Genomic DNA, 12,371 nt, shown 5'->3' with positions numbered 1-12,371 from the left:
TAATTTAGTTAAATGCGTTTGACAGTTTTATTAGTTTACAGCAAATATTGCTATTTAGCTTTATTTTTATTTCAGTTTAGTTTTAGGTAATTTTAGTATTTATTTAATTTAAGTTTTTATCTAATATCAGTAATATGATAGTCAACTAAAACTGTAAAAAAAACTGTTACTTGAAATAAAATAAACATTAAATAAAACAAAATAAGTTATAAAAAATGTAACTTATTTGATAAATTAAGGCAATAAAGTTATCATTGTTCAAATTTACTGCATTTTTCTGAGTCTTTCATGTTGCGCCCTTTCCCCCAGATGGGGCGTAACAAATAACAAAAGCACAAAACAAAATTAAACTGAAAATATAAAATAAAAGCTAAATATTGATCGTTTAAAAGTTTTAACATTGTAAAATTCATCCATTTCTTTTCCAAATGCTTCTATATTTTTTGTTGTTGATGTCAAAGGTCATGTGCCAATCAAAACCTGTGGTATTTTGATCACTTCTTCATAAGCTAAAACCATAATAAAACTGCACAGGCAGATCCAGACTACATTAAATATGAGTGAATCTGCAGTTGAGGACACAGTTTGGTGTTTGTGGGGTGAATTATCAACTGATGAAAGCATGAAAACACTGACATTCAACTTTATGGGTAAGAATGGCAAATGTATCCGTGTTTCCAGTTGGTTTTGCAGTGGTTTTGCAGCATGGTCAGTGTTTTTATCTTTGATCAAGTGAAATTGTGCTGTCCGAGGAAGACCTGGAGTTCCCCTCCTCTTCTCCCGAGCTGATGCTGAATGTCTGCGATGGCCTTTTCACCTGGGTTTGAAACACTCAGGACTGAAAGCACTAATCGCATCGCTCCGGGCCATTTCAAGATCCTGTTGTCTTTATTCTGCAAACACATGCAAACGTGTTTGTGCTGTGTGTGTCGACGCAGGCGAGTCCCTCGGCTCGGAGCTGCGGAGGAAAACGCTGGAGAATCACGGGACTTTTTGAAAAGCATGCATGGAATTCGGCTGACCTGCGTTTCTAAACCAGTCCTGTGTGATTGGGTTTGTGCGTTTCTAAACCAGTCCTGTGTGATTGGGTTTGTGCGTTTCTAAACCAGTCCTGTGTGCGTTTCTAAACCAGTCCTGTGTGATTGGGTTTGTGCGTTTCTAAACCAGTCCTGTGTGATTGGGTTTGTGCGTTTCTAAACCAGTCCTGTGTGATTGGGTTTGTGCGTTTCTAAACCAGTCCTGTGTGCGTTTCTAAACCAGTCCTGTGTGATTGGGTTTGTGCGTTTCTAAACCAGTCCTGTGTGATTGGGTTTGTACGTTTCTAAACCAGTCCTGTGTGATTGGGTTTGTGCGTTTCTAAACCAGTCCTGTGTGATTGGGTTTGTGCGTTTCTAAACCAGTCCTGTGTGATTGGGTTTGTGCGTTTCTAAACCAGTCCTGTGTGATTGGGTTTGTGCGTTTCTAAACCAGTCCTGTGTGCGTTTCTAAACCAGTCCTGTGTGATTGGGTTTGTGCGTTTCTAAACCAGTCCTGTGTGATTGGGTTTGTGCGTTTCTAAACCAGTCCTGTGTGATTGGGTTTGTGCGTTTCTAAACCAGTCCTGTGTGCGTTTCTAAACCAGTCCTGTGTGATTGGGTTTGTGCGTTTCTAAACCAGTCCTGTGTGATTGGGTTTGTACGTTTCTAAACCAGTCCTGTGTGATTGGGTTTGTGCGTTTCTAAACCAGTCCTGTGTGATTGGGTTTGTGCGTTTCTAAACCAGTCCTGTGTGATTGGGTTTGTGCGTTTCTAAGCCAGTCCTGTGTGATTGGGTTTGTGCGTTTCTATTGATTGATTGTTATAAATGCACCGGTGAAACTGGCCGTTCAAAGTAAGTTAATCGCAGACAGCAGAGGACGGAGAGTAAGCAATAAAATTATGCGTGCTTGTGATTTTAGTTGGGCAAATGTTTCTTTTGCATTTCCATTTTTATTGCTGTCTATTCCAGGCCATTGCATGGACAATATAAAAGCAAGCTTGAACCAATTTGCTAAACTTTTCCATTAACATCCCACCCACATAATGAATTGTTGTCCATTTAATGCTGGACGCATAAATCCGATTGCATCAGGGATCAGCAAGCCTGGACGATGCCGTTATCTAATTTGTGTTAACGTTATGGAGCAGAAGCCTGACTCTGATTGGCTGAGCAATTCAAAATAAAGCCTGTTTAAGCAGCTCTACAGTTTTTTTTGTCATTTAGACTATTCTCTTTGACTAATGAAATCAGGTGCACATAGATAATGGGTATTTGCAAACAATATGCAAGTTTCTTTACCTATTGGATATATCAAAAATGTTCTGCACTTACAGTAAATGCCTCTAAAGTATTTTTATGATGCGAGGTTGTAAAACTTTGATAATAGCAGTAATAGTAAGAATTGCATGTTTTATTGCAGGTGGAGATGAACGGGTAAACATCAGCTCTAAACATTAATTCATACTCAAGAGTGTGTGTGTGTGTGTGTGTGTGTGTGTGTGTGTGTGTGTGTGTGTGTGTGTGTGTGTGTGTGTGTGTGTGTGTGTGTGTGTGTGTGTGTGTGTGTGTGTGTGTGTGTGGAGAGAGAGAGAGAGAGAGAGAGAGAGAGAGAGAGAGAGAGAGAGAGAGAGAGAGAGAGAGAGAGAGAGAGAGAGAGAATGTGTTTGCGTGCGTGCGTGCGTGTGTGTATGTTTGTGTCTATCTGTCCTTGTAATTTAGAATTATCATTAGCCGTCTTCTATCTCTGGTCTTGTTTTTATGTCAAATAAAAAAAAAATAAAAAAAAATGCTAGTTTTATGTATTAAAAGAAAGTTCTGAGGTGTTAGTTAACATTAGTGGTGTGTCCATGCTCTCCACACAGAGCAGAGGACGCTGGGTATGTCTGATGTGTCAGGTCTCCATCTCTCCCCCGTGTGTGTCGCTGAGTGTGTGTGACGGAGATCCTCCTCCTCATAAACGCTCCTGTCGTCAGGCGGTGTGTGGCGGGCCTGAGACGGTTGCTAGGCAACCTGCGCTGCATTGATATGCGAGTTGGAGGGAATCAGGGGAAGCCTGTCTCTGGAGCATCAGTGTTGGTGCGACTCCAACACACACACACACACACACACACACACACGCACTCGTCTCTCTAACACACTCGCACAGCCGGGCGCTCGAGGCGTCGAGTCTCAAAAACTGGAATCTCACTTTTCCTGCTATTGCACTCTAAGGCACTTCATGTCCTAGTTCTTATGATGTTTCATCCAAGGAGACGCACCTCTCCGAACGCCTGAACAAAGCTGAAGTTTAAAGGTGCGCGCACATCTACCGTTGTTCCGCGAATTTTGGGAATCCAAGATTAGGAATTTCAAAAGATTTCATGGTTGGTCACGTGGATTGCTGCTCGGTTTGAAAGTGACTTTTTTTGTGAGCTGCGCAACTAACTTACTGACGAAACAGAAAACACTCTTGTCTCCCCCCCACGAACATTTCGCTGAGAATTTGTCCTTGGGTCCAAGACGGGATAGAAAAGAGCTCTTCGAGTTTGGCTAATTAAAAAAGACGGAGATAAAAAACTTAGCACGTGATTAAACCGCCCTCTCTCTCTCTCTCTCTCTCTCTCTCTCTCTCTCTCTCTCTCTCTCTCTCTCTCTCTCTCTCTCTCTCTCATCGGTTCACCTTTGGCTCACGGACGGAACGAGGAGAGAGAGTGTTTCACACAAGCTCAACTCGGGAAGAAGTGAGATGAAACTGGGCAGGAAAACACTGGAGCGCCGTGGGAAGCTCAGCCACTCTCCGTGATTCGGGATCTCCCTCCGAGATAGAGGATGAGGGGATTGGACTTCTCTCCGAGCTTCCAGGGACGCGTGTATGCCTGGGAAAGAGCATCCCGCTCAGCATGTCCGATGCCATGCTCCTCCTGATGCTGTGCAAGGTAAGCTCATTCCCAGAGGATCATCCGCCCCGGGTACAAGAGGAGAAACGAGTGAGAGAATTACCAGCAAAACTTTGTCTTTGAAAAGTCATGCATTACAGCTGTGGCATTAAGAGTGTAGAAAATATTAATATTGCTAAAGTGATGGGTTTATTTCACTTCATGTGAAGTTAATTCACTTCATTTTAAAGTGACGTAGTTACATTTTACTTCCTCAAATAAGTACTGGGTAACTACAGGCACTCACTATAGAGTCACAGTTTTACTTGCAATTATGAATAATTCACTGTTATTAATACTATAGTTAAGTATTAACGTGTTACTACGTCACCTTAAAATAAAGTGTCTCCATTCCTTCACATGAGAATAAAGTTACTGGAGCTTCTGATGAACTTTTGTTTAATTTACGACTGACGTTTCAATAAAAATAGCAATCAGTGCAGGGTTATTCATTTTAACATCTGTTTTATCATTACTTTAACTCATCAAAATAATTTGACCAATTTCAACTTCATTTATTCGAAATTCAACTTATAATATTAATTTAAATGAACTGGAAAAGAAATGTTGAAATGCCAATTTGATTATACTTCAAAATTTAAGGCAGCAACTTCAACTTAAGTTTTTAAGTTGAAGTAGGTGAAGCATTTTTTTGCACTGATTATGATACACTGAAAGTGTTTTGTTTGAAATATTCTTATTTAGGTAACACTTTATTTGACAGTGGCATTGCTACACGTTATACGCAGTTTCTGTAGTTATAACTATAAATTATGCATAATTGCATGCAACTAACCCTCAACCAAAACCTCATCCTAACCCTATAGTTAATTATTATTACTCAGTGCTTAAATGCATAATTACACTGTAATCCTGACACCATAAAATAAAGTGTAACCCTATTTATTCTAAAGTATAAGTTTGAGATTGGCAAATGTGTGTTATGAGAAAGTCCTGGTGCTTATAGAAATCAAATCTACCGTATAAGACGCCTCACGGCAGATATCAGACAAAGCTTGAGGAGTGTTTTCATCTGACATGGATTTGCGCAGGAGTGTGTGTGTGTGTGTGTGTGTGTGTGTGTGTGTGTGTGTGTGTGTGTGTGTGTGTGTGTGTGTGTTTGTATTGGAGGCTGTTTATTTGTACTCCATTTTAAATCAATGCCTACAGCAACACTGTCAGAGCAGGTTAATGTCTTCAAACATTTCATATGCCTGAAATAACTCGAGTGGGAAAAGGTTTGGCCGTCCATTTATCCAGAGAGGTTCATGTATTCTGCTTAGCTGACATTTCTTCTGACGGGTCATCATCCGTGCACTTAATATGTGGACACTCATATGTGTTGGGCTCAAAACCTCCTGCACTGGAAAGGCTTTACACTATTTATTGAACATGGATGCAGGGATTCTGACTAATAACATCCAGTCTCAGTTCATCTCATGGGTTGTTCATTGAGATTCAGATCTGGATGTTGTCATCATTGCATTAAAAGGCCCAGAAAGCCTGTTCATTATAAGAGTGTCGACATATTTTTATCATGCAAATGCAGTCAGGCAGCAAAATCTTTCAATTTGTCTTCTGTCAGGCTGCTCTTGCAACTTGGTTGCATCAAGTCTGGTTATGTTGGTTCGTGCCAGGAAATATAATATTTACCAATGCCAAGGAGTGGGAGAAACGCAGGTTCATTTAATCTACAAACTCACTTCACAGTACCTAAATTATGCATATTTATGCAGTTAATAACACTGTCTGGACAATAACAAGCAAAGAGATTCCAGCAAAACTTTGTCTATGAAACTTCATGCAGTTGTGGCATCAAATGCTGTAAAACGCGAGTGTAGAAGATATTAATATTAATAGCAAAAGTGATATTAAAGGGAGGGTTCACACAAAAGTGAAAATCATTTACTTTCCATCAATACAAACCCGTAAGACATTCTCTCTTCTGTTAAACACAAAAGATAATATTTTGAAAAATGACTGTTTATTTATTTATTTTTATCCATGCAATGAAAGCGATGGTGAGTAAATGATTACATAATTCATAATTTACATGAGTTTTGGTTGAACTATCCATTTAAAGAGCATTTGCTCTGATGTCATTTGTACTAGTCTAGTTTTAAATTTCACTTTAGACTAAGAAAACATGCTAAAAAAAATAAAAATAATTGATCATCAATATCGTATAGAAATGCTCTTTAGAATGAGAATTGCGGAAAGAAAACTGCACTGAAGTGACCTCTGAAACACTACAACACTAACACAGGAGCATGTCTCTCAGATGCTGAAGCTGAACACTTTGTGGAAGTTTGTGTGATGTCCAGAGCTCATGAATATTTAAATCAGCGAGCGCTAAGGCCTTTTATGATTGGCTCTGTGTTGCGAAACGACTCACGGTAACGTTTGAGCATTGCACTGGTTTCACTGGCAGAGTCATTCGGGGTTTACAACACATGAAGTGTAGCTTTAAACACTCTTTTGATTTTCTGAAAAAAGCATCATCACATTTTTTTTGTGTGTGTGTCTTTTGCAACATCTGTCGCCACCGTTTGCATGTGCAACCCTACAACAAAGAGCGTTTGCAGTCATACTCAGATTGTGCTGGGCAAAGGGATATTTCCAGAGATCCAGATGACCAATGTTCCTGGACTAATGTCACATGGCTTGGCCGGCTCGTGGTGCTGTCGTCCCAGCTGGCCGGTTGGTGAAGTGGTTCTGGACGATCTCCAGTATGTTCGCAGCTGCTGTCTCTCGTGAAGCTGTTTCCAGACTCTTATTTCGGCACACCTGACGCTCCAAACCTTCCCGAAACGTCTTCTATCGGCGCGACGCATGAGAGCACATCTAGTGTACAGTCAGAGGGGTGGGTTTGAGGAAAGCCCGGTTTATGACACTATGACCAGATGCACAGACAAACACTCATGCACTGAAAGAAAAAGATTCATTTGCTGATGATAACGAGTGCATTTTATGCTCAAAACTCAAAACTAGACCGTATATGAAAGTGTAAATTGGCCTATATTTGTTTGCCTATAATTGTTTGTGTATAGTTTAGAAAATGTATATATGTGTGTTTGTGTAATATACACCACAATTCCAAAGTTTGGTGTCGGTAAGATTATTAAATGTTTTATAAAGAAGTCTCTTCTGCTCACCAAGGCTGCATTTATTTGATCAAAAATACAGTAAAAAAAGTAAAATATTATTGCGATTTAAAATAACTGTTGTCTATGTGAATATATAGTAAAGTGTAATTTATTCCTGTGATCAAAGCTGCATTTTCAGCATCATTACTCCAGTCTTCAGTGTCACATGATCCTTCACAAATCATTCTAATATGAGGATTTGATGATCAAAAAACATTTTGAAAACAGTTGTGCTGATTCATATTTTTTATGGAAACCCTGATACATTTTTTTTTCAGGATTCTTTGATGAATACAAAGTTCAAAAGAGCAGCATTTATTTATTTGTAACATTATAAATGCCTTTACTGTCACTTTTGATCAATTCAATGCATCCTTGCTGAATAAAAAGTATCAATTTATTTCAACAACAAAAAAATCTGAAAGTTGTGTTTTAACACTTACATTAGCACAACATCCCGAAGTCAATGAATGGGTCTGAATGGGATTTAGGTTAAATGGCTGAAATAAGGTCTGTGGTGAACACAAACTCAACGACACTTTCATGTTTTATTCTACGACATAAAACACATCAGTATTACCCCACGTGATTTATTTAAGCTGTTACATGTCTTGAAAAAGCGTCTAAATGAGACAGTCGAGGAGATAAACGTCATTACGCTGAACTCAGTCCGCTTTACAGCCTCGTTATGCTTATAATCACACTCTTACAAACTACTCTAAATCAAACTGCTTTTTCAGATAAAAACTATAGTCTACCTTTAGCTTTTGACTTCTGGCGATTGTATTTAGGCTTCATTTGGGAAAATGATCTTGGTGGACAAAACGTGTAAGCATCACACACATTTGTTGATCACATATCACACAAGCTATGGGTTTTCGTCGAGGGAACCAGTGTGACGTTAACTGCTGGGAAGGCCTACAAATGTACGTCATCCCGACACAACACTCTATAGGATTCTAGAAATCCTATGAAAGATCTTTCCGGGAATAAACTGCAATTCCTTCAGGATGCTTTGACTAAGGCATCTATTGTGTCTTTCACTTTCCAATATTCATGACAAAAGGACAGGCACATTGTTGTCCAGGCCTGTGGAGCGATTGAATGCCAAACCACATGAACGACTGCATTCATCATGAATCTGGACCGTGAATGAGTCTCAAGGGATCCCGAAATCACATCATCCCACAGTGTAGCCTGTCAATCTGCTATCCGACTTCAGGAAAGCTGCTGCCGCAGGATTTATTAGACACAAGACGCTTCAACTTTTGCTTTTTATTACAAATAACAGATTTAAACGTTGCTAATAATTGTTTTTTCTTAATATTTGTTATATGAAGGTTACATTGGAAATATAGATGCACCAATATGAACATTTGGTTCGATACCGATAACCGATAAATATTTATATTTGAAAGCCGATAACCGATATATTTGCCGATAAATCTAAATCTTTGCAGAATTTTTGGGCAAACTATGTAAAATGCTACAAAACAAATCTAATGAATGGATCCTCTAAATAAGCAACTAAAACTAATGTAATTGGTGGTAAATGTCTAAATGGGTAAAGGGGCGGTCACACTGCACTTTCGTTCCATTGACTTCCATTGAAACGCATGTACAGTAAATGCATCAGACCGGAAACACAAGCTCATTCTCTGCGTTCCTAAGATCAAGTTTGGTGAACTCTGACCTGTGAATCACATCACGTGAAGACGTGTGACCAGCAGAAGATCGAGACGTCAGGGCGTGACCTCTAGGCTGAATTAACAGAACGATATTTATTCAGCAAAGTCAAGTAGAAAACTTAGTCAGTGTCTTGATCTCTCGCTGTCTTATCAGGCATGACTGTGTCGGCAGCGTAACGGTCTAATCTACTGCAAAACAGAGCGAGCTTTGGTGTTAACTAAGCAAATATTTCATTACTACAATATTAATTTCTCGCTAGAAATGACATCAAAAGAAGAAAACAATTTCAAAAATGTACATTTACACACAAACTGACCACCAACCGCTAATTTCAGACGCCATCTTTATTTATTTTGAGCTCGACTGTCACAGAATGGAAAGCACAGGATTGTGGGAAATCAAAGGCAGGGAAGGATGCATCTATGCTGCCTTCAAAGGTCCATCAGATGAAGGGATCTCAGGAGACGGGAACCGAAGCTAACTTTAGATTCGGACGAGCCTTGATGCCTTCATACATGGGAATGCATTGCATCCTCCATGACAGCATTTTCATTAATTCAGTCATTCATACATTCATTTAGTTCAAATATATAATGTGCTTGTGTTTATGTGATGTGTGGCACCTGTGCAAAACTTATTTCCTAAGGGATAAATAAACTATATAATGCATTTTAAAAATGCTCATATAAACAAAGAGTGAAACAATCCAAAACCATGTCAATATTTATTTATGCATGTATTGTCCGCTGCATTATTAGACAAATGAAGGACCACAAGTGTGCGCATAGTTAAAGAAACACAGTTTTTTGAGCTGCTTTTATACATTTTTTGCCTCCAGACTCCACACAACTCCAGCAGATTAAAGTACGAAACTAGTTCACTTGTAATATTTGTAACATTTATCCATTAGAAAGCATAAATGCTAAATAGGGCCAGCGGCGCTAAATACATGTGCAAACATCTTTTTCCTGAGTTCAAGCACGTTTTGCAGCAGTTGATTATGTTTTATTCAGGGAATGATAGTAATGAATATATTTTTGATGAAAAATCTCTTCCATGCCTTTAATAAATCATTACTCTTGTAAAAGCTTTAGGAAAACCAGTGCAGAGAAACGCTGCAGTGACCAAATTTTTGGAAAATTACAAATATTATTATAAAATAAAATAATATAAAAATATGTTTTATTATAAAAGTATTTAAATATTATAATTATTACCAATTATAATACTGAAATAATTTTAAAATAAAAATATTAATACATACAAATATTAATACATAAAAATATATTTTTTATAAAAAAAAAATCAAATTAATAATATATTTGAAGAATTTATATTTACACCTTATATATAAGTGAACATATAATGTTGTTCCATATCCAAAAAAATACAATCTTTTTTTTTTTACCCTACTTTTTTTGTGTTTTTGTGAAGATGGTACCACAGTCCTACCATGATTTCCTGAACGCATACCTTAGTATTTTTTTAAATACATTAAAGCATCATATAAATATAGTATATAAATATGGTAATCATTTAGCACCATGTTATATATAAAAGTACAATGGCATTACCGATACCATCATTATACTATAGTACAATCACAGTATATGCAGTTGTTTTGTTTGGTTACTACACAGAAAACATTTCACAATTTCACAAATAATTACAAAGTGTGACACTTAAATGTGGCATGAGATTTTTTCTTTTAAACTGTATTTGTTATAATCTTTGTTTTATTTACAAATTCGACGACCTATTTTCTTCAGTAGTTTACCGTTTTATGAGAGTGTGTTGATGTTTCCAAATCATGTTTTATTCCGTTACTAACATAACAAGTCTTGATGAAGATTTTCACCGTCTAAATATCGACTGATGGTCATGTGTGTGTTTTTTCCCAGATTGGTGTGAGAGGAAAACTGCAGACTTCTCCAAGGAAAATGGTAAACACTGCTCTAAGTGATGAGGAAAAGGGAATTCAAGACAAGGAAAGCAAGGAAGAATCCATTCTGGCCATGCTGGGAATCATCGGGACTATCCTCAACCTAGTTGTCATCATCTTTGTGTACATCTACACAACACTATAAGATCCAGAACACACACACACACACACACACACACACACACACACTCACACACACAGTCACTTTCCCTCGGGATTCTGGGATTCTGAGCTTCACGATGATTGGCGGTGGGATTCTGGCACGGGAAAAACAGGCCGTTCCACCAGGGAACCCTGCAAATGTGCTCTCGTACAGAGTTCACTCGCAAGTCCGGAGGGAAATATGGAGGACAGATTCCCTTCAAACACAGACGAAACCATCCGGAACCTCATAACCTGTAAATATGCACGTCATTTCCATATTTCCGGATATTTCCTGCCAGAGAAACAGGACCGTTTCGATGCATGGCTCAATCCGCTGGACGTTCTCATTCAGATTAGGTGTTTTTAACAGTAAACATACAGTGAGATTTCTTATTCAGGTTTACTCTTACTTTATTTAAAATGTTGCTGTTTACAATAAATAGCTTATTATTAGACCAGAGTATTGAAATTCTGTCATCAGTGCTGCCTTGAAAGGCATTTTAATACACCCTTGAGAAATACATAATCATTTATAATGACATTTTGTAGTTTGGCTGTAAGACGGTTTCAGGCTAGTTTGAACCATTTTTGGGGTGCATTTAATTGCATTATTATTAATTGATTTTTGTGCAATGCTTCTTTGCAGATCTTCTTTCTTGTTCAGTATTGTTTCGTGCGGGTCAAAGCAGTTTTAAGACGTGTGGGGTGTTATATTGAAACGTGACTTTCCGTGAAGGTGTTTCTTATGTATGTGCAACTTTTAAATATATGACTATTTCCCATTGTTCTGAATGAGAGAAATCTCGAGTACAGTATAGTGGGGAAAAGTGATGTCCGGAGGGGAGATTTGTTCTAAATGATCCAAGAACTTCGATTAAACCATCAAAATGTGAGGAAAATATTTTAGGGCTGGGCAACGATTAATTGTGATTAATCACATCCAAAATAAAAGTTTGTCTTAAATATATACATGCATGTGTGTGTATTTATATATACAAAATATACAGTACACACACATGTATTATGTACAAATTTTTATGTACTAATACACACATTTTTATTTTGGATGCGAATAATCGTTGCACAGCCCTAAAATATATATGTATATATATATATATATATATATATATATATATATATATATATATATATATATATATATATATATTATTTTATTTATTTTTTATGAGGGAAGAACAAAACGCTAATCTTGGTTAAGGTAATTATTTGGCAAAAAAAGGAAAACTACAACTATGCAAAAAATAAAAATAAAAATGCATAGAAAAACAAAAAGCTCACAGGAAAAATACATACATTGACTAAATCAGTTATTAATATTTCGTTGGTTTTCTCTTGTTTTTGCATTTGTTCATAACTTATTTGTATGACAGCCTGGCCAGAAATCATGTCCACTCAATTTGGCATGTTTCATTGAGTTAATATCACAAATTAAACAAAAGACTCCAAGCACAATATGATTGCAAAATCTTTAACATATTTTTATTAACATTTGAATAA

General features: G+C 37.5%; 1 protein-coding gene across 1 annotated transcript; it reads left to right on the top strand.

The window, feature by feature from the left end:
• Nucleotides 1-3,050: 3,050 nt before the first annotated feature.
• tunar (TCL1 upstream neural differentiation-associated RNA) lies at nt 3,051-11,926 on the top strand. The gene is made up of 2 exons (XM_082143974.1): nt 3,051-3,932; nt 10,669-11,926. The coding sequence occupies exons 1-2, from the start codon at nt 3,897-3,899 to the stop codon at nt 10,852-10,854; spliced, it is 222 nt and encodes a 73-aa protein (XP_082000100.1). The 5' UTR covers nt 3,051-3,896; the 3' UTR covers nt 10,855-11,926.
• The last annotated feature ends 445 nt before the right edge of the window (nt 11,927-12,371 follow it).

This window comes from Leuciscus leuciscus, assembly GCF_965113295.1.
Source record: "Leuciscus leuciscus genome assembly, chromosome: 17".
NCBI lineage: Eukaryota > Metazoa > Chordata > Actinopteri > Cypriniformes > Leuciscidae > Leuciscus > Leuciscus leuciscus.
Note: the sequence above shows the minus strand (reverse complement) of the source record. Positions and strands in the feature narration are given on the sequence as shown.

Coding starts and splice junctions, on each gene's coding strand:
- tunar (XM_082143974.1), top strand. CDS start 3,897: ATGTCCGATGCCATGCTCCTCCTGATGCTGTGCAAG. Junction 3,933..10,668: donor TCCTCCTGATGCTGTGCAAG/GTAAGCTCATTC, acceptor GTTTTTTCCCAG/ATTGGTGTGAGAGGAAAACT.